Genomic DNA, 23,293 nt, shown 5'->3' on the forward strand with positions numbered 1-23,293 from the left:
GGAAGAGTGGGTCTAATTAGTATTGAACACTGTGGGTACGCCTGAGTCATCATGTGGGACCATAGTAATATGTTTTCACAGAATCACAGAATGACCCGGGTTGGAAGGGACCTCAAGGATCATGTAATTCCAACCCCCCTGCCTGGCAGGCCCACCAAACATACACCTTTACTAGATCAGGTTGCCCAGGGCCCCGTCCAACCTGGTCTTGAACACCTCCAAGGACGGGGCATCCACAACCTCCCTGGGCAGCCTGTTCCAGGGCCTAACCACTCTCCTAGTGAAGAACTTCCCCCTAACATCCAACCTAAATCTTCCCTCTTTTAACTTAAAACCATTTCCCCGAGCCCTGCTATTATCAGCCCTTTCCAAGAGTTTACTCCCCTCCTGGCAGTAAGTTCCCTTCAGGTACTGAAAGGCTGCAATGAGGTCACCCCGCAACCTTCTCCAGGCTGAACAAACCCAACTCCCTCAGCCTGTCCTCATAGGGGAGGTGCTCCAGCCCCCTGATCATCTTTGTGGCCCTCCTCTGGACCCTTTCCAAAATCTCCATGTCTTTCTTGTACTGAGGGCTCCACACCTGGACACAGTACAACAGATGGGGCCTCACAAGAGCAGAGTAGAGAGGGACGATCACCTCCCTATCCCTGCTGACCACCCCTCTCCTGATGGAGCCCAGGATCCCATTTGCTTTCCGGTTTTCTTCTAAACACTCTTTTTGTAATGCCACGTCATAAGAAAACGTTCAGTTTAAACTCTGGTTATGACGTTTATACAATTTTAAGCTGTTTACGGATAATCAGGGTCTTTTAAAGTGAACAGAGAGCTTAAACCGTGGATGATGTGTTGTGTTCTGGTTTAAAAGTAGGTTATTTTCTACACAAACATCTCAAAACTGAAGTCTTTTCACCACATAATCAGGCAGGAAAAGGTGGTTGATAAGCTTGGGAGATGATTAAGTCGTTAGTTAATGATCTCCCAAGGATGCTGGCAGGAACTAAGGGCAGATTTACTATCTCATACTACAGTATAATGTCAGGAGTGTGTTCACACGGGACCAGTGAGCTGGGCGTTACAGCAATAATTAAAGTCTTTGGCTGTAAGCCTAAACCTGAAGGCTTAGAAATATCTTTGTGAGGTTTTGGTGGGCCCATACATCCCAAAAAAGGCTGAAATCTGCCTGTCTGTACAGTACCAGGCAGAGCTCACCCAGCAGCACCACAGCACTGACAGCAGGCCTGAAGCCTGGCTTCTCTTGAGACTCATCTATCACAAAGCAAAGTTGTGGATAGGTGATGGCTATTACCTATTTTCTGCCTTGTTTTTCCTATATGTGCAAAGGGGCAAAACCAGGTTGCTTGTCCATGGAGATGACATTCACAGCTGATCTGTTTGGGAAATGAGCAAATAGGGAAAGTGGGTAAAAGGCAACATGTCCTCCAGGCCTGTGCCTGCCCAGCAGCAGCAGGGCCCTGCATTGCCGTCACTGCCCTGAGGTAAGGGCATAGCCAGTGCTGCCAACATTTGGGCCATGCCCTTAACTTTATCACGTTTGTCGTCTAAATTGTTTGTTTTTTACCCCCTCATTGGCTTCTCAGTAAGGAAATAGATCCTCTCCACGTTACTTCTTGACGTCAGAAGCAAAGCTGGAACTGGAAGAGATTGGTATTTTTTCCTTTCTCAAGATGTGATAAACTTGAATTCAGTGTATGTGGAGCTGAAACATACCCACTTTTGTTACATTTCTACTTTGAGTCAATATTTTTTTGCCTTTAACTGACACAGAAATGTCAGGAAACAGGTGACGGCAAACAAAGCATAGCACAGATCCGGGGTAAACCAAGGCAGGGAGATGTGACCAGATCTGTGGCTTTTTTCATCTTAGTTCACCGTACAATTCTTAATAGTTTTGTGGCTGTAAAAATTGAATTAGTTGTTCTTCGAAGATTAGCAGGAGGCAGTAGCTGTGAGCATTGGGCTACTTGAGTGAACCAGTGGCAATGGCACAATTGAATGGGTAAATCAAGGACAGGCGTGACTGGGCAATGCTTTTTGGTACCAGCTACTGATAGCATGGGCTGGCCATGACATTGGACCTGAATCTGTTAATTAAAGCAAGACCATGCCAGCTTGTTATTTAGGTATGACACTATGTGGAAAGCTTCTGGGCTCTTAAAACCAATATCTTTCCAATCCATATAGAAACTTCCATTTTCCACACAACACAGGACTCCTTTTGTGAGGGGAAATGGCATCTTCCAAAACCACATGTTAAAAGTGTACCTTAGGATCGCAACCCTTGAGCTCAGTTCTGTTTAATAACAGTGGGAATGTGATATAAAGCAAGCTGGAAGTCAAGCTGAAGAAACAAGAGAAAGTTACTGCAAATTGATCTTCGTGGTGAACCCAAGCATGTGACGGTTACTTAAAATAGTTGCAGGCATTAAATTCCTGTAGTAGGGAATTAGTGTCTGCCTTGACCTTATCCTCACACGTCTCTCAACAGCTCGGTATATATCTCTGTTCCATAGCCTACGAGTGCAGGATGTGAGTTTAATAATACTAAAGAGCAGATCCTCTGTGCTTTCACATGAATCTCAAGTATATTTCAACACATGCAGTTATGCAAAGTATTACAAGCACTGAATTGCTCAGTAAACTTCTGTAAACTAAGCGATAAAAAAGCAAATGCAGACACAGGGATGGACTGACTGATCAAACTCATGTTCTCAAACACAAAACATTGGCTTTAAGTCAGACTTGGATCTCAGGTCAGTGTTGGTGCTTCATGTGGGCTAGACTTTGCATATAACATGGCTATTAGCAGTGCTAGGATTGGATTTACTCCTGCTGTGGCTCCACGCTGCGATGGATACATGTTTACTATCAACCCCTGGCTATATTCTCAGCGCTCTATGTGGAGCACAGGCATTATGGAGCATTAGTGCATGTGGAGCATTAGGCAAACAGCAGCTCAGCATTAACGTACAAACCGCCGCCATCTTGCGGCAGAGGCCCCGTAGCACGCAGTGCTCAAGCCACATCCCCACCCCTCCGCCTCGCCGCACCGCTATTGGCCACTTGTCTTCCACGCCGCATTCCTATTGGCTGGCAGAGACGTCAGTCAGACGGAGGACGTGGCTCCGATCTCGGCCTGCGGGGCCGCCCGGCCGCCCGAGTGGCGCTTTTGGCCGCCGTCACTGCGCTTGCGCAACGCCCCAGCCCTCGGCCAGCCGCGGCGCGGCCCGCAACTGCGCGTGCGCAGTACTGCCTCGCCTCCCTCCTCCCCCCCCCCCCGAGCGGAAGCGCTGGGGCCGCGGCAGTTCCGTGTCGGTGTTGTTGGCGCTGGACAAAATGGCGAAGATCGCCAAGACCCACGAAGGTAAAGGGCTGAAATCCGCTCCTGGCGGTTCTTTTTTAAGCTGCGTGCACCTTTCGCGTCTTCTAATCCCGTTATACTCCGTCCGCAGCCCTCAGTGGTGCCGGGGTTATGGCTGCCGGGCCGGGCCGGGCCCGCTCGTAATGGCGTCGCCGCCCATATGAGCGCCATGGCCGGGCCGCCCGGCGCTGCGGGGTTGTGCGGGCGGTGCGGAGCGCCGTGCTGCCATTGATAGAACGGCGCCATCCCGACGGCAGCTACAAGATGTCGCCCGCCGAGGTGCCCCCCCTTGGTCGGGAGGCGCCATGTAGAGAGTGCTCGGTGCCGCCGCTGGGCGGGTCCATAGCGGAGCTGCTGTGGCGGGGGCTCTCCCTGCTCCCCGCACGGCTTCCCGGGCGGCATCGCTTGTGGGCGTCTCGAAGCAAACAAAGCCAGTTGTTAGCATTAGCTCTGTGCGATTGCTGGCCTGCTTTTCCTCCTGTGTGTGTGTGTGTGTGTGTGTGGCGGGTGAGCTGCGAGAGGCCGTGTTAGTTACTGTTAGTTGCTATTAACGGTGCAGTGAGACAAGAGGAGGAGGAATATGGGCACAAAGGGTTGGAGTTTTTGAGTGAACTCTGTCCAGATGTAGCCCTGTTGTATGATGAGAAACTGCTGATCGATTTAATGTAAACTATGTGTTTAAATGCTTGGAAGACCTGATCTTCAGGCGGTTTCAGATTGTTTTCTGTATTAAATCCCTTGGGTTTGTTCCTGAGGCAGGAAGGGCTGTGTGCAGACGGACAGCTCAGAGCTCTCCAGCTTATAAGTAAGATCAATTTCAAAGTATGCGGAGATCTGAGGAAGCAACATCCTACGGTCCAAGGTTTAAAGTCCTACGTTCCCTTAACACCCTCGCTGCAATCTAAGTATATGCAGTGTATGTTTTACCAGGCTGTAACGTAAGAAGGGAAGTTTGGGTCCCATGTTTCTTGCACCACGTTATTTTTAAATGCTGTAACCATGTGAGTGTTTCTTTCACTGTGAGGACTTGGTTGGATTCACACACTTGGTGTAGTGTCCTTCCAGTGTCTTCAGTAGCACTGGAAGCCTCAGGTATTTCGTTTCACCCCAGTGCTGCATTGCAGCAAGCTGCAAACAAAATCAAGAACTTGATCTGCCCTTTGAAGTAGACAAGAAACTAGAAACACGTAACAAACCTGGCGGGGTCAAAGTGCTTCTTGGAGTTGTTTTGGTTTCACAGTCGAGTGATGGGACAACTGTGCAAAAATGAAATGCCTGAAGGAGTTGTTGGTTGATGGAGTACGTGTGGGATGTCTCTGAAGTTTCTTTCTGGTATTTATTAATTATTTATTAATGTACTTAGGAGCACAATGTCTGCAGTCCTGAAGAACCTGTGCTGGGAAGCTGGATGCACAGGCAGAGTTCAGCTGGGGCTGATGGCCAGCAATATAAGGCTTTCGTTGGGCTTCAGCTCTCATGAATCTCCGGGCAGGTAGCTGGGTTCCTTCAGTGTGGAGGTGACTGTGCCCCACGTAGCTATTAAGCTCTGGCCAGCCTGCAGCTGAATTAATGATGATTTTATCTTTATTCTTAACTTTCTTAATTTGTATTCATAGGCATCTTCTGCAAGCTGCCTCTGAGGAAAAGTATTGTGAGATATATTAGTCCTGAAGAAGATAGAAGATGAGCAACAGTAGTAAATAGCTCAGGAGCGTGTGGTAGAGTTTCTGGGTGATTTGCTAGTGTAACTTCTATGCAGCTTTTGGAAATGGATGAATTTCCCTCCAATTAACATCATAGGCAGTAGGACTTCAGATGGGGAGGGGGAAGCACAGAATTGTTGAGGTCAGAAAGGGCATTTGAGATCTAGTCCAGCCCCTGCAAGCATGAGCCTTGCTATTCTTTCACCCAACAAGAGCAAATACAGATGAAAACAATTATTTTAGTGGAATTATGTGTTTCCTTGTTGTGCCTGAGTCTTGATCTTGTTTATTGAAGGCAACTGAATGACCACAGCTGATTTGCCTGTTGCTTTTACCAGTGCATGGGAGGGAGATTGGTTAAATTTGATTCCTTGGTGTTGGGGATTACTGACTTAGTGTTCTCTCAAACGGTGCCAAAGGTGCCAAATTGCTGAGGTCGGTGACTGACCCCAGGGGTAATGGGTGTCAGATCCTGATATGTTGGGAGTGCCAAAGCTCCTGTTGGCCCTCATTAATGGATAGGCAAACAGTTCAGCAGAGCAGTGGTCTCTTCGCAGGTGGTGGCAGAGGCAGGAGTTGTCTCAAGCTGGTTACATTGAGCTGCCTGAGATGGGAGCTGTGGCTGAACTTCTGCCTGTGTTGTCAGGCTGTTTTGTTGGTTCAAACGTAATATAGTGTTGCAGCATAGTGGATATTTTATTCTTGAATAAGGTGTTCTTCTGTTGCACGTTCCCATGTGTCTACTCACACGCTTCCTCCTTTAAACAGGTTTCTTTTAATAAACTGATTGTGCTGATTTATCGATGGTAACATCTCAGTAGCTGCTTTTAATGAAAAGATTACATTAATTGACAAAGCCCTGTACCATCTAGTGTTGAAAAATACTGTTGTGCTGTAATTACCTTCCCCACCATCGCTTTGGAAGATCGGATGGGTTAATGGTAATAGTTTTGAATGGTTTGCTTCAGACCACAATACAGCTGCATTAGTCTGTCCTGGATAATATTACAGCATAAAGAAAAGCTGCTTCGTATACATCGTGGTTTTATAGTTTAATGTGATAATTATATTCAGTTAATTAGAGATGGACTTAGAAACTGGGTGGTTTGCTGAATGTGATGATAGAAGTGTTGCATTTTCTGTATGTTGACAAAGACCTGAGTTTTTGGCTGTTTTTACCCTAGATATCGAAGCGCAGATCCGAGAAATTCAAGGCAAAAAGCCTGCCCTCGATGAAGCACAAGGAGTGGGCCTCGACTCCACCGGATATTATGACCAAGAAATCTATGGTGGCAGTGACAGCAGGTTTGCTGGATACGTAACTTCCATCGCAGCAACTGAATTGGAAGACGTAAGTGATTTCATTTCTTTAAGGAGTGTCTAAGCATTGTGGTGTTTTGTTTGAAGCGATTTATAGTTGCAGTTAACTGAACAAACATGCCTCACTCTGGGCATTCATCAGGTCTGTGTCTGCTTGGACTTGATGACGTGTGCTCTGAGAGGCACAGAGCTCCAGGAGGACACTGAGATCGGGGCGGCTGGTGCTCCGTTAGCTTTAGAGCGTCTGAATTGGTTTTGTTGCTGCTGCCAAGGTGAAAAATGAGATGGAAAAAACTAATAAAACACAGGCCTGACATTTTAAGTGGCTATTTTAATATTTTCATTTCTACTTCATTTGAACTTTCGGTGCTATTTCTGTGGATTGACTTTTGCACTGTCTCATATATAAGGGTGGTTAAGGTTATGTTGATAAGTTCTGTTACATTCTAATGTTAAACACATTTTTGGTTTCAAAAGCAATCAGAAAGCAGTTCTGATCATAAACACACAATGAGTAACTGTGTATTAAAGTGAGCAGAGAATATTTTTAAGGAGAAGCAAGAATGTTATGTGTGGTTCAGTATTAGTTGGTATCTTTTTGTAGTGGTGCAGTATTTGAAGACTTCAGGAATGCATTAATTAAAAACTTCCCTTACAGCGTTTCCCTGAACTCAGTTAATAATTTTACGAGCAATTTTCCTTCCGTGTTGCTGTAAACTGGTGCACGGAGTCTCATTGATAACTGCACAGAATACACAGAGTATCTCACACATTCTGAAGACTTGCTTTTGGTGCTGTGGTTGAGAAGGTACAACCAAATTAACAGAGCTCTAATTGATTTCTCAGTCTTTTGTTATTGCAGAAGTGTTTTTCAGGGTTACTTACTGACATTTTCTTTGTATTTGTCTGGATTTTAAGAAAAAAAGAGCAGTGTGCACAGCTTTTTCAATAACAATTAGCTCATTGCATTGGTAGCACTAATATGAAATACTAGTTATTGAAGATGGCATCTTGGAGTAAATGCAGTACATTCACCGAGTCTGTTAAGGAATAAGGTATCAATGTAGCTGTTTGTTGAGCTGTATCTGGTTCAGCAGTTGATTGCTGGGAGTAATACAACAATAGATGTGAAATCAGTTGCTGAAAATGGAGTTGAATATTCCCGTCCCTTTTCATCTTACCTATGACTGCAGTGTGTTGATGTGACATTGTTACCTAAAGCCAGTATTGGTGTGACTTTGCCACGTCTTTCTTCTGGCAGGATGATGATGATTACCCATCTACAAGTTTGCTTGGCCAGAAGAAGCCGGGGTACCATGCTCCAGTGGCACTGCTTAATGACATTCCGCAGTCAACTGAACAGGTATGTCTGAACTCAAGGCACAACAAAAGGCTATTTGGGTCTTAGGAGAAGTATTAGTATTTCAAGACCACATCTTCATTTCTGAAAGCACAGCATGTCCGTAAGGCATTACAGTATTTGAAGCACCGAGCTTGTCTGTGCTTTATGTTACAATTCCAGCACGTGGTAGAAATTGGCACTTGTGCATGTAGAGGCAACATGTGCATATATGCTGGACTACTTAAAAACATCAATTGTATACTTAAAAAAATACAAATATCTGGAGCAGCTGAATGTCTCTTAAGCTTTTTGTAACAACAATGTAATTGTGAATGTTTTATTCTCCTAAAATGGTTTTCTTTGAAGCTTAAAGGTGTATGAGGTTGTAATAAGTCTTCCTGAAAGAAGTTTTATTCTTCCAAAGAAGAAAGACTGCTGGGATGAAATGCCTTAGAAGCAAATGAAAAAGCTTCTTAGAACAGTAACAGGAAGTTATTTGATCAAAAAATTCTGCGTTTCAATAACCATTCTAGTTTCAGAAGTAAGATTTATATTTAGGTAGTGTAACGGTCAGCAGCGTTTTTCATGTTGTTCCTATGTGATAACCAGCTTTTTTTTTCTGTTTTTAGTATGATCCTTTTGCAGAACACCGTCCTCAAAAGATTGCAGATCGGGAAGATGAGTACAAAAAGCACAGGCGGATGATGATAATTTCCCCTGAGCGTCTCGATCCTTTTGCAGATGGTAATTTATTTTTGACTTTTTTTATACCCTTTTTGAGATCTGTTGTCTTAAACTGTCTTTAGCCCTTTGATTTCTGTTGGCATGCTTATAAACTTAGTTTTGTTTTAAACATCCCCTTTTTGTAGAGGTTGGGTTGAAAACCTAGATGCCATATTCTTCATCTTTATAATACAAGTTTTCTTTCCAGGTAGAAGGACAAGAAAATAATGAGCCATTGCCATAGAAACACAAAGGGTTAAAGGTTTCTCTTTTCTTTTTGTTTTGGGTTGTGCATTATACTTGAACAACTTGTGTATTGAGTGCTCAGTCTTTCAATACCTTGAAAGCTTTCGTTCCAAGTCATAGTTTTACAGGGCTATTGCTTTTGAAATGCTAGTTCTCAAAATAGAGCACCTAATTCTTACCATCTTATGTAAACTTAGGTGGTATAGCTAAAAGGAACAAAAGCGAATGTAAGACTTTGATACTATTAATAGTTCAAGTCTGTTCAGATAATTTTAGAATGCAAGTCAGGAAAAGGGGTGTAGTGGGTCTGATGGAAGATTTCTTGAGGCGAGTGAGTTTCACTTGTGGCAGTGAGGTGCCTGTTGGCTTGAAATCAGCAGCTGTTTTGCAGGTTTTACAAATTAGAATTGCAGCCTGCATGAATTATTAGGGATATTACTTATTTTACTTGCTTAATTGTAATTGATATAAACATGTATTGTCAGAATTCACAGGCCCATACTAACTGTCCTTAATTTCTTTCCTACAGCAGTACTGCTATATGCCAGTCCTGTCTGCATTCTTAAGGGTGCAGTTCAACACATCCTGTGTAGATTATGGTGAAAAAGTATTCCAAAGGAAAGTCCTATCAAAGCTAGTGTCAGAGTGACACAGCCAATTGGGCAATGATCTTCAGCATAGAAATGTTTAAGAGTTTTATTTTCTTCCTAAACTATATTGCTATACCACTCGTATAGCAATCTGCACATTCCTTTTAATTAATAGTGTTTTTCTTGACAAGTCTTAATTTATATAAAGTCGGGCTTCTTGTAAAGTACGTAAAAGTTAAACTTTAACTCAAGATACAGAGCATAAAACAACAAATGGTACACAAACCCCATTCCGTGTGAGTATTGTTGTGGTGGTAAATGTATTACGTTCAGATCCCAGTCGCAGTTGTTCTTTGAAAGGAGGGGGAAGGTGCTATCAGTTTTCTGGGATTTCTTGCTTTTTTAAATGAAGCCCTTTTACAATGTGACACTGGAAGATCTGGGAGGTGTGTCCAGATTTGTCAAACTTATAAATGGGTCCTTACGATAAAGCATTTTAAACATTACTTAGGTATGCAGTAGTTGTTTATAGTCAGATAACTACTAGGATGTAGCAGCTTGCACAAGGTAATGTTTTGAATATAAATATCTTTCCAAAGTGTTACTAATGGTAAAGAGATAATTTTCTAGGCTTCTATTCTGCTGCTTGAAGTCAGAACTGCTGATGGAGACAAAGGCACGAAAGTGTACGTATTCCGGATTAGCAACCCAGGAACCCATCACTTCTGAAGACTCTTAACTGTGTTGTCATTCTATCATTTATATCTGCTTTAAAATATTTGTTTGAAACTGCAGTAGTTACGTTTGTGTTCAAACAGGTTAAATTGATCAGCAAACTGAATAAACGTAAGATACACGTAATTTTAAAAATTTTCAATCAAAAAGTAAAATTAAATGATCATGGAATAAAATAATATTAGAGCAGGACTATAGAAAAAGTTGGTAGATTCTGCTTACCCTGTACTCATTGTGCTCCATTCCTGTTGCTGTTCTCTTCTACAGGAGGGAAGACACCAGACCCTAAAATGAATGCCAGAACGTACATGGATGTTATGCGTGAACAGCATTTAACAAAAGAAGAGGTGAGTTGGGGGTGGGGTTTGCTTGTGAACTTGGTTTCATTCTGCTGCCTGAGAAATGGCCATAGGAGCAGTGGGAATGGAAATTCTGTTGAATCGTTCAGTTTTTTTCCTTTGTAAATGTTGAACCGTGATGGTGGACCTTATGGATGGTAGCTTTGAACAACGTCTGTTCCACATCATACCAAAAGAACGAAGGGAGGAATGCTGTCGGTGTATGTTACTTTGGATTGTTCTGTAGCTCTCGGGTTGTCTGTTTTCTTTCAGAGGTGAAGAAGTGGAACCTGAGAGATATAGAGAGGTGTTTTGTGTTGGAGGGATTTGTTTTTGTGAGCTTTATATAAAGAGAATCCAGGGGGGTTTTAATAGGCTTTTGTTGCAGTAGCAACAGCTGGTTAACATTTGGCTTAAAACTTGAAAGGAGAAAATTGAGTAAAACCACCTATTAATAGTTACTAAAAATTCAATATAGTAGTTTGAAAGATATTGGTAATATAATAAGATTTCTTCTGTCATACCTACAGAGCAGGTTAATTGGAGAAAGATTTTAGAGCTCCATTGACCTTTGTTGGTTTATACTGATTTACTCAAATCGACAGCGGTTGAGGAAATAGTTTCCCGTTTTGGTAGCCTTACTGTATGAACTAATTGATAAATCAGAAATAGTCTGTGAGTGTGGTGTTTCAACAGTGTCATTTTGGAATTCTAAATGAGAACTCATGGCTTTTTTAATGTCTCAGCATATAACTCGTGTGAGTTTATTTTCTAATTCTCTTTAATAATTTACTGAGGTGGAATTCACTTGAAACAGGCTAGTAGTAGTTCTTAGGTATTCATATGGGAAATAGAAACCGACAGCACTAAAGCATTCTGTACAGTTGTATTTCTGCTATACTATGAACTTGGGTAGCAAATGAATTTAAACGTAGTCCCTCCAAACACGTAGCCCTGTTGCTATGGAAGAATTTGAAATTAGAGTGGCTAATGACATGTTATTTGGACGTAAAAAGATAACTGATACAACTGAAAATACTCTTAATATTAAATCTAATTTGTAGAGGCCTTCTTATGAAATAATTTATCTTTTTGTGTTGTTGAATAGAGGGAGATTAGGCAGCAGCTAGCTGAAAAAGCTAAAGCTGGAGAGCTTAAAGTCGTCAATGGAGCCGCGTCTCAGCCACCTTCAAAGCGCAAGCGGCGTTGGGATCAAACAGCTGATCAGACTCCTGGTGCAACACCTAAGAAGTTATCCAGTTGGGATCAAGCAGAGGTAATAATCCCATGTCCATCAGTTTGTATGTAGCAGATATTAATGCCAATCCACATGAAATTCAGGCTTCTTACTCTGACACGTACGCGCTGTAAAGGAATAAAAACAGCATTCTTTTAGTGCATAGAGGAGAGAGGTTAATACTTAGGCTTTTGTCTTGTGTAGACTCCTGGACATACACCATCCCTGCGGTGGGATGAAACTCCAGGCCGTGCAAAGGGTAGTGAAACTCCCGGTGCCACCCCTGGCTCAAAGATATGGGATCCCACTCCCAGTCACACGCCAGCAGGAGCCGCAACGCCTGGACGGGACACACCTGGTCATGCAACACCAGGCCATGGAGGTGCCACTTCCAGCGCACGTAAAAATCGGTGGGATGAAACTCCTAAAACAGAACGAGGTATGTATGGCGAATTGGAGAGCGTCTAAGAAGTTTTGAATGGCAAATACTGTAGGAGTTTTTCACCTTACGTGAGCAATAGAAGCAAACAAACAGCAGGAAGTGATTACATTCTGACATCTAGTGGCTGATGTGATGTTTTTATCTGAGTTTGTGTAGCACTGAATTCTGTCAGCTTAACCCACTTGTATGCTTTTTGATTCATGTAAGAATGAGGATGAGATAATAAAAATGGAATTGGATGTTTTTGCTGTAGTTGGAGTATAGTACTGTTCAGTTTTCTACAAGAACTGTGTTGTTTTATTTTAGATACTCCGGGACATGGCAGTGGATGGGCTGAGACTCCACGTACTGATAGAGGTGGTGATTCCATTGGCGAGACACCAACCCCAGGAGCAAGTAAAAGAAAGTCCCGATGGGATGAAACACCTGCTAGCCAGATGGGTGGCAGCACTCCTGTTCTGACACCTGGCAAAACACCCATTGGAACACCAGCTATGAACATGGCAACTCCTACGCCAGGTAAGCCCAATCTGTTCTCTAAGGCTTCACTTTTTTATATGAAAATGAGGCTCCAACATTTATATTGTATACTGAAATAGACTTTTACCTTGTGTACAGTTCTCATATACTAACTATACAGTTAGTATGTGTTCAATTTACCTATTTTAATGCCCATAGGAGCTAAGGCTGATGTCTGTGTTCAGTCTAGATAGTAAAGACATGTCATATTTGCTAGTGTGGAAAGTTTTGCTCAAGAAGACACTTGAAGTAAATCTATCTTCTGTTTATGGAAGTTATTAAAAAAAACATTTTGATTTTAATATAGGTCATATCATGAGCATGACTCCTGAACAGCTGCAGGCTTGGCGTTGGGAGAGGGAAATCGATGAGAGAAACAGACCACTTTCTGATGAAGAATTGGATGCTATGTTCCCTGAAGGATATAAGGTAATTAATTAGGGTGAGGCTGCTGCAGCAGACTGATAGTTTTCTTTTGTCAGGAGATATTGATTAAAAAAGAAAAAAAATAAATCCAACATGTATTTCAGAGTGTTTCATAGAAGCTGTTGATTAATTCATGTAGAAATTGGTTTGGTTTGGTTGCTCATTTATTATAAATCCATTAGAAAGTGAGAAATTAATGTTTATTTCAATGGCCAGTTCTTATTTTGCTTCTCAGCCTTAAGAATGTCTGCTGAGTTCAGAAAGAAAGCGCAAATGTGGAATGACAGGAGAGGGTGACAGATTCTGACTTCATAAATATACAGTGTTGATACAAATATTGAAGGTGGGGTTGGAGGTTAAGTTTAGAAACTTAAATAGTTTCTAAAGACTTGTTAAGTCCATTACCCAAGCCCTCTTCTGAAATACTGTCAATAGAGAATAAGCATGAATATGAACTATCCTGCTGAATTTGTGAATTAAATCACTGTATGTGGGATCTGATGTATGCAGTAACACACAAATCTATGGAGGGCTAAAAACTTATGTTCTGTTTTATTTCTGTTCTGCATTTGGGACCTTGCTCAATTTGCATCTGTTGTGGTAAGATGAGCCTTGAAGGCTGTGAAGGTTCTTTACATTAGTTCTCTGGTGCAGTTTTTAGCATATTTCCTTCTTTCTTCTGCAGGTTCTTCCCCCACCAGCTGGTTATGTACCTATTCGTACTCCAGCACGTAAACTTACGGCAACTCCCACACCTTTGGGTGGTATGACTGGATTCCACATGCAGACAGAGGACCGGACTATGAAGAGTGTCAATGACCAGCCTTCTGGCAACCTTCCATTCCTGAAGCCAGATGATATCCAGTATTTTGATAAGCTGCTGGTAAATGATATTTCACTTGTGCTGATTAAAGTTTTCTGATCTTTTGAGGTATACCAATGCCTGTTAATTTGTCTGGAATTATTTCTAGGTTGATGTTGATGAATCAACTCTTAGTCCTGAAGAGCAGAAGGAGAGGAAGATAATGAAATTACTTCTGAAAATAAAGAACGGCACACCTCCCATGAGAAAGGTGAGATTAGCAGACATTCTTAGCACTTCATCTGTTAACACACTGCCATTGCATCTTCAGACTATGTCTTTCTTTTCACCTGCTTGTCCATAGGATTCTCTTCAAAATTACCTCCTAAGCTTTGCTGTGTGTTTAATGCTTTCTCTTCCATCTGTGTCCGTGTTGCTTGTTGTTGCTGCTCTTTGTGCAGTAATACTGATTGCTAAGTGTCATATGATTTACAGAATATAATACAATAATTCTTAATTATGGGAGAGAAGATTCTGTTGTGCTTTTTGGTTACAGGGCTTTGTAATTCTCTATATTTGGCTTCTTAAGAGCTATACTGCCAAAGTTCCTAGCTCGCTGATGCAATAGATTATCCATTTTTGGCCGTTTCACTCTAAGCTGATCTGAGCACCTGAAGTGAGTGCTGTGTAAAATGCCTTTTTAGATGGTGCCATTCTTAGTACTGAGCCATGCTTTCCTTGAAAATAGAATAACTGAGTCTTCTCATCATATGTATTTGTGTAGAAAATGGTGGTAGGAACAAGTATTGTGAAGCTCATGGTTACAATAGATTGTGTTTTAACTTGCTTAATACCTACTTGTCCAATAACTGTTCAGTATTGTTTCCTTAGTTTAAGTGACAGTTGCCTTTGTTGTTGTTGTTTTTCAGGCTGCATTGAGACAAATTACTGATAAAGCTCGGGAATTTGGAGCTGGGCCGTTGTTTAATCAGATTCTGCCATTGCTGATGTCACCAACACTGGAGGATCAGGAGCGCCACTTACTTGTCAAAGTCATAGACAGAATTCTGTACAAACTGGATGACCTGGTCCGACCATACGTACATAAGGTCTGTTGCAGTTTGCTCATCTTTGATTTGCTTTTTGTGATCATGGTTGGGGAAGTGTACAGTTCATTTGCATAGCAGAAGAGAAGGCAATATCATGTTGCTTTTGTGTTTCTTTCTCAGTCAAACTTGAACCTATTGTAGTGTGATCCAATTGCAGATATTACAGTACTAAGGCATAATGTTAAAACGTTAATGCACACTTGGGAGAGGGAGAGAGATTTTACCTGATGTAGCTAGAATCCGTGGGGGAGGTTCTTAAAAGAGAGTCGGAGGGGGAAAAAAAAGGCATAACAGATCTAAGACATCATAGGTCATCAAGTTGAAAGCTTGAATCCATGGAATTATCTCAGCTTCATGGAATCATAATTTTCTTACTAGGACCAGAAATAGTACCTATTCACAAATGGAAATGTGTATTTTTTCATCTTTTTCAGATTCTTGTTGTCATTGAACCACTGCTGATTGATGAAGACTATTACGCCAGAGTGGAAGGCAGAGAAATTATTTCCAACTTGGCTAAGGTAATAAATTGTAATCCTATGGTAGGAATTAGCTTGTATATAGCCACACGGAGCTGCTTATAGTCATGGCAGGAAAACGTAGCGTGCTGTTGATAAATCTGTGTGTTTTGTGTGTTCTTCTTTCAGGCTGCTGGTTTGGCAACAATGATTTCTACGATGCGACCTGATATTGATAACATGGATGAATATGTCCGAAATACCACAGCTCGAGCCTTTGCTGTTGTTGCCTCTGCTTTGGGCATTCCTTCTCTGTTGCCGTTCTTGAAAGCTGTCTGTAAAAGCAAAAAATCCTGGCAAGCGAGGCATACAGGCATCAAGATTGTGCAGCAAATTGCTATTCTTATGGGTTGTGCTATCTTGCCTCATCTCAGGAGCTTGGTTGAAATTATCGAACATGGTACGTTCTGCTTTCTTTAGCTTAAGATTTGTATTTAGAATGTTTCTCCTTTGCCTTGTTGGGATGGAGTGTTAATAAGGCAAAGTTCTGTGTAGCCTTTTTTACAGTGAGAAATAACTTGCTTGACTTCAAAAGAGAAACACTGATTGTTTTCCTAAAAACTAAATGATTGCTTTTTTTATCCTATCTGCATGTTTTTGCTATTTTGAGTGTAAGATACGCAAAGTTGTACTAAAGAGTGTGTTCTTTCGCAGGTCTTGTGGATGAGCAGCAGAAGGTTCGTACCATCAGTGCTTTGGCTATTGCTGCTTTAGCTGAGGCAGCTACTCCCTATGGTATTGAGTCATTTGATTCCGTTCTGAAGCCCTTGTGGAAGGGTATACGTCAACACAGAGGAAAGGTATGTCTAAAATACTTCCAGTTTAAACTGAAATGAATATGTATCTTCCGTAACTCACTGGGAATATATTTTTTCATTTAAATAGGGGTTGGCTGCCTTTTTGAAGGCTATTGGTTACCTGATACCGCTCATGGATGCTGAGTATGCCAACTATTATACCAGAGAAGTCATGCTTATTCTTATCAGAGAGTTCCAGTCTCCTGATGAAGAGATGAAAAAGATTGTTTTGAAGGTACGTCAGAATTATTTGTTCAGACACTGGCAGTGGAATAAATTAAACTGATAAAAACTGAATGTTTAGTGTTAACATTGAATATATGTTTCCTTTTCTTTAAGACAAAACCAAAACACCACAACCAAACAAACTGTACACAGAATTAACACTGTTGGCTTTTTTTTCCCACTAGGTGGTAAAGCAATGCTGTGGTACAGATGGTGTTGAAGCAAACTACATTAAAACAGAGATCTTGCCACCATTTTTCAAACACTTCTGGCAGCACAGAATGGCATTGGACAGGAGGAATTACAGACAGGTATTTTTCCAGTTGAATTATATTTTTGTAATAGAACAACATTTGTATTGGGGTGTTTGTTTAGTATGAGTCCTTGGTTTTGTGTCTTGTACGTCCCATGTCTGAACTGTGGTTTACAAACTGTTCAGTCAGGACTTTGACACCTGGCATTTTATCTGCAAATATGAATCTACATCAGTTCTAAAGTGAGGTCGTTCACCCTGTTTGTGTCTTAAAACTGGATGATTTCAAAAGGTGAAAACTGTTGTTCACTGTGAGCTTAAAGAATACTTGATTGGTCTGAAGGCAAGTTTAGAGCTCCTCCTTTCTCTATGCCGTTGCGTTTTTACTCTTTTCCTAGATAGAACCCATTTTAAAATTATTATTTGTAACTTAGTGACAAGAGATTTGCAGTGCAATGCAATTGGAAACCAGCATGATGCTGGTAATGCTTTTTAGGCTGGAGAGATTTTCAAGAGTTACAGAAAGATTTTAACGATGTTTGCTCATGTAACTATTTGTGTATTTCAGCTGGTGGATACAACAGTGGAGCTGGCAAATAAAGTTGGAGCAGCAGAAATAATTTCTAGGATTGTGGATGATCTGAAAGACGAGGCTGAGCAGTACAGAAAAATGGTCATGGAAACAATTGAGAAGATAATGGGAAATCTGGGTGCGGCAGACATTGATCACAAGCTAGAAGAACAACTTATTGATGGGATCTTGTATGCCTTTCAAGAACAGACCACAGAGGTATGGCCAGCTTACTTAGTTACATTCAACTTAACTGAAAGGTAGCTCACACTTAGTTAGGGAGAAACGTATAGCTGTGAGTCAGATGTTTTCAACCCTTGCACAGGTTTCAGTGCTCAGATCAATGGCATCCTCGTACTGGCTGTAGAACGTTCGCGTTTTAATAACAGTTTAAGATGATGCCAGATTTAATGATCGTGTGGTGTTTTTGATCTAATTGTCTTGTGTTTTAACACGCAGGATTCTGTGATGCTGAATGGCTTTGGCACAGTGGTTAACGCCCTTGGCAAAAGAGTGAAGCCCTACTTGCCACAGATCTGCGGTACTGTTCTGTGGCGTCTGAACAACAAGTCAGCTAAGGTGCGGCAACAGGCTGCTGACCTCATCTCTCGTACCGCAGTGGTCATGAAGACTTGTCAAGAGGTATTGAATTGACCTGGATCAAATGAGCTACAGTATGTGATAGTAACGAGGAGCAAAGTTTAACTGTGAAATCTTCTCACTTTCTTGTAGGAAAAACTGATGGGACATCTGGGAGTTGTGTTGTATGAGTACCTGGGTGAAGAATATCCCGAAGTACTGGGCAGCATACTCGGAGCACTTAAGGCTATTGTTAACGTCATAGGTACGTTTATGTAATGATTGTGTGCCTGTTCAAGAGCAAAATGAAAAGAATGTGAAACTTACCATGCCTCTTTGAATTCAATAGGTATGCACAAGATGACCCCTCCTATCAAAGATCTGCTGCCCCGGCTTACGCCTATTTTGAAGAACAGACATGAGAAAGTACAGGAGAATTGTATCGATCTGGTTGGGCGTATTGCAGACAGGTGAGCTGAGTAACGATGTAACTGATTCTCTCTGGAAGCTATTACTGTAGCAGAAGCTAAACTGGAGTATCAAGTTTGACATCTGGGTCTTTTGCATCTCCTGTTATTTCTTAAGCTTTATTTTGAAAGTTTAGCTTAATGTTTTAAGGTGAAGTATATAAGAAATGATCTATTATTGTAATGATGCTATCTGCAGGTGTTTTGTAACAAGTATATTTTCTGCGTTTTCAAATTGTAAAGTTATTACATCTGTGTTCTTTGTAAACTGTTAATCAGTGAAGGTCTATAAAGGGTATTAGCTATTAAACTATATACAGTGTGTGTGTATATATATATATATATATATAGACATACTATACTATATATAGTATTTATTGCTTAAATAACATTCCTCTGTTGATAGTGAATAAATAGATATTGCAGTTTATGAGATTATACTCCAAAGCTTCAAGCAGAATTGAAGAGAACTCACTTTAAACTCACTTTATTCTCCTTCAGAGGTGCAGAATATGTTTCTGCAAGAGAATGGATGAGGATCTGCTTTGAGCTGCTTGAGTTACTAAAAGCTCACAAGAAAGCTATTCGAAGAGCCACAGTAAATACTTTTGGATATATTGCAAAAGCTATTGGGTAAGTTGGTGTAATGCTTTATCTACTTCTACACACAGTTATCTCACGTAGTGATGATTGTGAATGTTACTGGAGACAAATATTCAAACTCCTCTACAGCTCACATGTTAAAGGTGTACACTTGGTTTTTATTTATGTAGTAGGAGAATGTAGACACATTCTTATAGCGTAGGGTGCTATGCTTTAGAACTGAATTGGTAGGCTAGCAAGTTTAAACTGATATTAAGATATGCTTGTCTGCTCGAGTTTTTATAGTGTGATACACAGTCAGACTCTCTGTATTCTTTCATAGCTCTCCTTTAACTACTGTTTCTCTTATTTTTCCTTAAATCAGTGCTTTTTTTGATTAGCACGGGGTTTGTTTATTTTACTTCCACAGTGAAGTATTGCAAGTCAGCAAATCATTGCTTGAAGCACAAATCCTGTTTCTCTGCACACTCTTAAATGAGTGACCAGCTATTGATTTCAAGCAGAAATAACCAGCTAGCAAGCAATGCACTAACTGGGCTTCTCTGTGCCTAGTTGCATATCTCTGTCAAAAGTTACCTGGAATTCATATGTTAAATTGTTTTCAAGTTTTAATTACCTGTGGGATCAGAGTAATAACGGGAAGGCTACTACTGTCTCCTGGAGTTGGTTTACAAACTAACTACAGGCTGAACAAAAGCTAAGTTTAGAGAGAGAGTTGGTGTGTTTTGGTTTCTTAATAAAAAATAGGTGATTTAAAAAGAAATGTCTTGAGCTTGCTTTTCTCTGTTGCTATATTATGGTTTATGGTGTTCCTCAGGGACTTCCTGAAGGGCTAAGCCGCATTCTTGCGCTGTTTTCTGTTTCAGTGTCAACTAATTTACCTGCATTCTCATCAAATATATTGACGTATGTGTACGTATTTTCTCTTCCAGACCTCACGATGTCTTGGCTACACTGCTGAATAACTTGAAAGTACAGGAAAGGCAGAACAGAGTATGTACTACTGTAGCCATTGCTATTGTAGCTGAAACATGCTCACCTTTCACAGTGCTGCCTGCACTCATGAATGAATACAGAGTTCCAGAACTGAATGTCCAGAATGGCGTGTTGAAATCTCTTTCTTTCCTGTTTGAGTATATTGGAGAGATGGGAAAAGATTATATTTATGCCGTTACGCCATTGCTTGAAGATGCTTTAATGGACAGGTGAGTGCAATTCTTTCTGCGTATGGTCCAGTTAGGCACAGTCACATTAAATATGTAACTGGGTCTTAACAGCAAATAATCTCTTTGTCCTTGTTGGCTAAAAATTGCTCAGTAACAAACATTGTTATTACAAATAATTCAGGTTATATACTCCTATTTTGCTAACTCTTTTGAAGATGAAAACGGTAAAGCCATTTTAGTTGATATTTGCTGTGTTAAAACCACTTTTAATCATTTCTGTTAGTCCCCTTGCTACAGAGTTTATAGCGCAGTAATGGCCAGAAAACTGTCCTTTGAATTAATCTGTGTTTGGTTACTTTGCCTCTTAGTGTCAGTAGATGTGTGTTAAAAGCATATATCGATGCTTTGAAAATAATGTAATTGAAAATAATCATGATGCTTGGCCAGGTCTGTTGCTTCTAAGTTTGATTTACTAACACACCGTTGTTTTCTTTTCAGAGATCTTGTACACAGACAAACAGCCAGTGCTGTGGTGCAGCACATGTCTCTTGGTGTTTATGGGTTTGGCTGCGAAGATTCTCTTAATCATTTGTTAAATTACGTATGGCCTAATGTGTTTGAAACCTCTCCGCACGTCATTCAGGCTGTCATGGGGGCTCTGGAGGGCCTCAGAGTTGCTATTGGCCCTTGCCGAATGTTGCAGTATTGTCTGCAGGTATGTGCTTGGGCAGCAGTTACCAAACAGGCTTCTGTCACCTGTTGGGAGCATATGGGATGGGAGGGAGCTTAGAGCAACCTGCTCTAGAGGGAGGCCTATAGCAGAGGGGAGGAATTAGATAATCTTAAAGGTCCCTTCCAACCCAAACATTCTATGATTCTCTTTAGGAGATGAGAAGTCAGCTGAAGGAGATTTCCAGTAAAGGAAAACAGTCTGGCTTTTCATCTCTTAACATGCTGTTCTGTGCTGAGGATTTTGATAATGGAAACATGCAATGAGAACTGCTTTCTTTTCTTTTAGTGAGATAACAGATTGTCCTGGGAAACTTGCATAGAAATAGCAGCATAGAAGTAGCAAATGAGTTAGAATATAAAGGGACTAAAAATTGGCTCTGACTTGTGAAATAGAAGCATGCAAATTTGAGGACAGCTAATAATGATTGGGGGAATAAATTATTAGTGCAGAAGGTGTGATGAGAACAAATAACGAGCAGCATTATTAAAGAGAGGATAGGATTGATATTTGATCCATGTTATGTTTTTCTAGCCAAAGAAAACAGTAAGATGTTTAAATCTGTTTAAGGGCAAAGTGTTAGAAAATGGTGCCTGGATCACAATTTATACCACTGCATCCATGCTCGTCTCTCCAGCTTCTGTGAATGCATTCATGGAGGTAGAATGTGCAGGCTCCTTTTCTGTGTATTTGAGTGTAACAGTTAGAAATAGATCCAGTGCAATTTCTCCCTACAAAAACCAAAGAAAGGAATGTCTCCGAAATAATGTTTCCTTAATACTTGCTAGTTTATGTGCTCACAAAACTGATAGTTACATGTTTATTGTGGTTTGTTCCTAATAATTGATGGTTAAGTATTATCACAGTGCTTTTCAAATGGTTCTTGTTTAAAACGTGGTTAAAAGCACTAACAGGCTTTTAGAATGGAGGCTTTGATTAAGTGTTTTTTTGTTTTCTAGGGTTTGTTTCACCCTGCCCGGAAAGTCAGAGACGTTTATTGGAAGATTTATAATTCCATCTACATTGGCTCACAGGATGCTCTGATAGCACATTATCCAAGGATCTATAACGATGAAAAGAACACCTATATTCGTTATGAACTTGACTACATCTTATAATCTTCTTGTTCTGTTGTTTGTGTTTAATGCACAGCTGTTCTTCACATAAATGCTTCAGATTTGATGATGTAAAGTTTTAAAGTATTGGAGCTGAGTATAGAACTGGTCAGAGACAGAGGTAGGAATCCAGTAGCATGATTTTTTAAATATGTCCTTGTTTTTTGATGTTAAACAGTTAAAGCCAGTAGTGACCAAGAAAACAGTGATTACAGTATACAGGAGGGATTTCATTTTTCGTTCATCTTTATGAAGATTTAGGTTTCATTCCTTGTGTTTAAAGGGGTTGTTTATTTGGGAAATAAACATTTGTGTATAAAATCTAATTTGTGTGTGGTTTTTGGACTGAGAGGCTTGTCAAACGAGTCTCTGATGGATTTCAGTATTTGTTCATGTAATAAGCAGGTGGCGTCGAGCATTTTAGCCCTTTTGTCATCCCCTAACTTTTGAATAAATAAGAAAAATATCCAAACTGTAGTTAACGTGTGTATCTTTGTCGTGCCATAATTGAGCTGTACTCGGGCTGGCAGTTGTAGTGGTGGCAGTTTGTTTTCTTGGAAAAAATAGTAGTGAATTGCTTGTTGGTTCTGCTGCTTCTGCATTACAGAATCACAGAATGACCTGGGTTGGAAGGGACCTCAATTACCCTGGATGTAGGGTTCATTTGTAGTAGTAGTAGTGTGTGAAATCACTTGTATGACTTCAGCAATCACAATAAGTTCTTGTAGCTACAGATAGGCTGCATAAAATGCCAAGTGATGCTTATAGGCTGTGCTGTGATTCCTTTGAAGAGTGAAGAAAGTTACTGGGCACCTGAGGTGAGACAAATTCAGAGCGTGCGTATGTGACATGGAGAACGTGAATCTCATCGGCTTGAGATAAAAAAAGTTTCATGTCCTTCTTTGTTCTTTTCCTTCTTTCCTGTGCATGTACTCAAGAGAAAGAAAAAGGACATGGTGCTACTTGACGGTATGCCACATAAAACACAAGGCTCCATCATTCTGGTGGTGTTGGATAGTATCTCATGTCCATAAGAGAACACAACGAATACTAGTGATTGGATACCAGGTGTATTCTTCTTGTCTGTTTTTAAGTTGGGCAATTAATTTCCATCTCACCAGTGTTGCCAGCTGACCTCTCTTACACGAATGTGAGATTGTTGAGCATATAAGGGAATTCCACCTTACCTCTCGAGACCTACGTTTCTGTTTGGAGATGGGGGTGCAGAGTGGTGGCAGCTTGGTTGTTTATGAAGGTACTGATTTGTTAGGAACTGATTTTTTTCTGTAGTAGTGGTATACATCCTACATAAAGATTGAATTAATTGTTCTCTGAATTGTTTGCTCCAGTTTTAGTAG

The 23,293-nt window shown here is 40.9% G+C and overlaps 1 protein-coding gene across 4 annotated transcripts; it reads left to right on the plus strand.

Moving 5' to 3' along the window:
- The first annotated feature begins 3,250 nt into the window (after positions 1 to 3,250).
- Positions 3,251 to 22,261, plus strand: SF3B1 (splicing factor 3b subunit 1). Of its 4 annotated transcripts, XM_015867675.2 has the most exons (25): positions 3,252 to 3,382; positions 6,267 to 6,433; positions 7,664 to 7,765; positions 8,374 to 8,488; positions 10,306 to 10,385; positions 11,485 to 11,652; positions 11,818 to 12,052; positions 12,362 to 12,574; positions 12,882 to 13,003; positions 13,686 to 13,883; positions 13,972 to 14,073; positions 14,732 to 14,911; positions 15,346 to 15,432; positions 15,559 to 15,829; positions 16,084 to 16,229; positions 16,315 to 16,461; positions 16,637 to 16,762; positions 17,273 to 17,494; positions 17,735 to 17,917; positions 18,008 to 18,119; positions 18,204 to 18,324; positions 18,823 to 18,954; positions 19,857 to 20,129; positions 20,589 to 20,805; positions 21,780 to 22,261. In XM_015867675.2, the coding sequence occupies exons 1-25, from the start codon at positions 3,355 to 3,357 to the stop codon at positions 21,936 to 21,938; spliced, it is 3,906 nt and encodes a 1,301-aa protein (XP_015723161.1). In that variant the 5' UTR covers positions 3,252 to 3,354; the 3' UTR covers positions 21,939 to 22,261. The 4 variants fall into 4 exon arrangements, 2 of the variants coding, with proteins under 2 accessions (XP_015723161.1, XP_015723162.1); XM_015867676.2 differs by lacking the exons at positions 3,252 to 3,382; positions 6,267 to 6,433; positions 7,664 to 7,765; positions 8,374 to 8,488 and adding an exon at positions 8,698 to 9,989; XR_001556297.1 differs by lacking the exons at positions 11,818 to 12,052; positions 12,362 to 12,574; positions 12,882 to 13,003; ... (14 more) ...; positions 20,589 to 20,805; positions 21,780 to 22,261 and adding an exon at positions 9,934 to 9,989 and having other exon boundaries at positions 3,251 to 3,382; positions 11,485 to 11,508.
- The last annotated feature ends 1,032 nt before the right edge of the window (positions 22,262 to 23,293 follow it).

This window comes from Coturnix japonica, chromosome 7, assembly GCF_001577835.2.
Source record: "Coturnix japonica isolate 7356 chromosome 7, Coturnix japonica 2.1, whole genome shotgun sequence".
Taxonomy (NCBI): Eukaryota; Metazoa; Chordata; class Aves; order Galliformes; family Phasianidae; genus Coturnix; species Coturnix japonica.

What these genes read in the sequence shown, in the direction of transcription:
- SF3B1 (XM_015867675.2), top strand. Translation starts at nt 3,355, where the DNA reads ATGGCGAAGATCGCCAAGACCCACGAAG. An exon ending in CAGCAACTGAATTGGAAGAC is followed by an intron (nt 6,434 to 7,663) that starts GTAAGTGATTTC and finishes TTCTTCTGGCAG; the next exon opens with GATGATGATGATTACCCATC. An exon ending in AACTCCTAAAACAGAACGAG is followed by an intron (nt 12,053 to 12,361) that starts GTATGTATGGCG and finishes GTTTTATTTTAG; the next exon opens with ATACTCCGGGACATGGCAGT.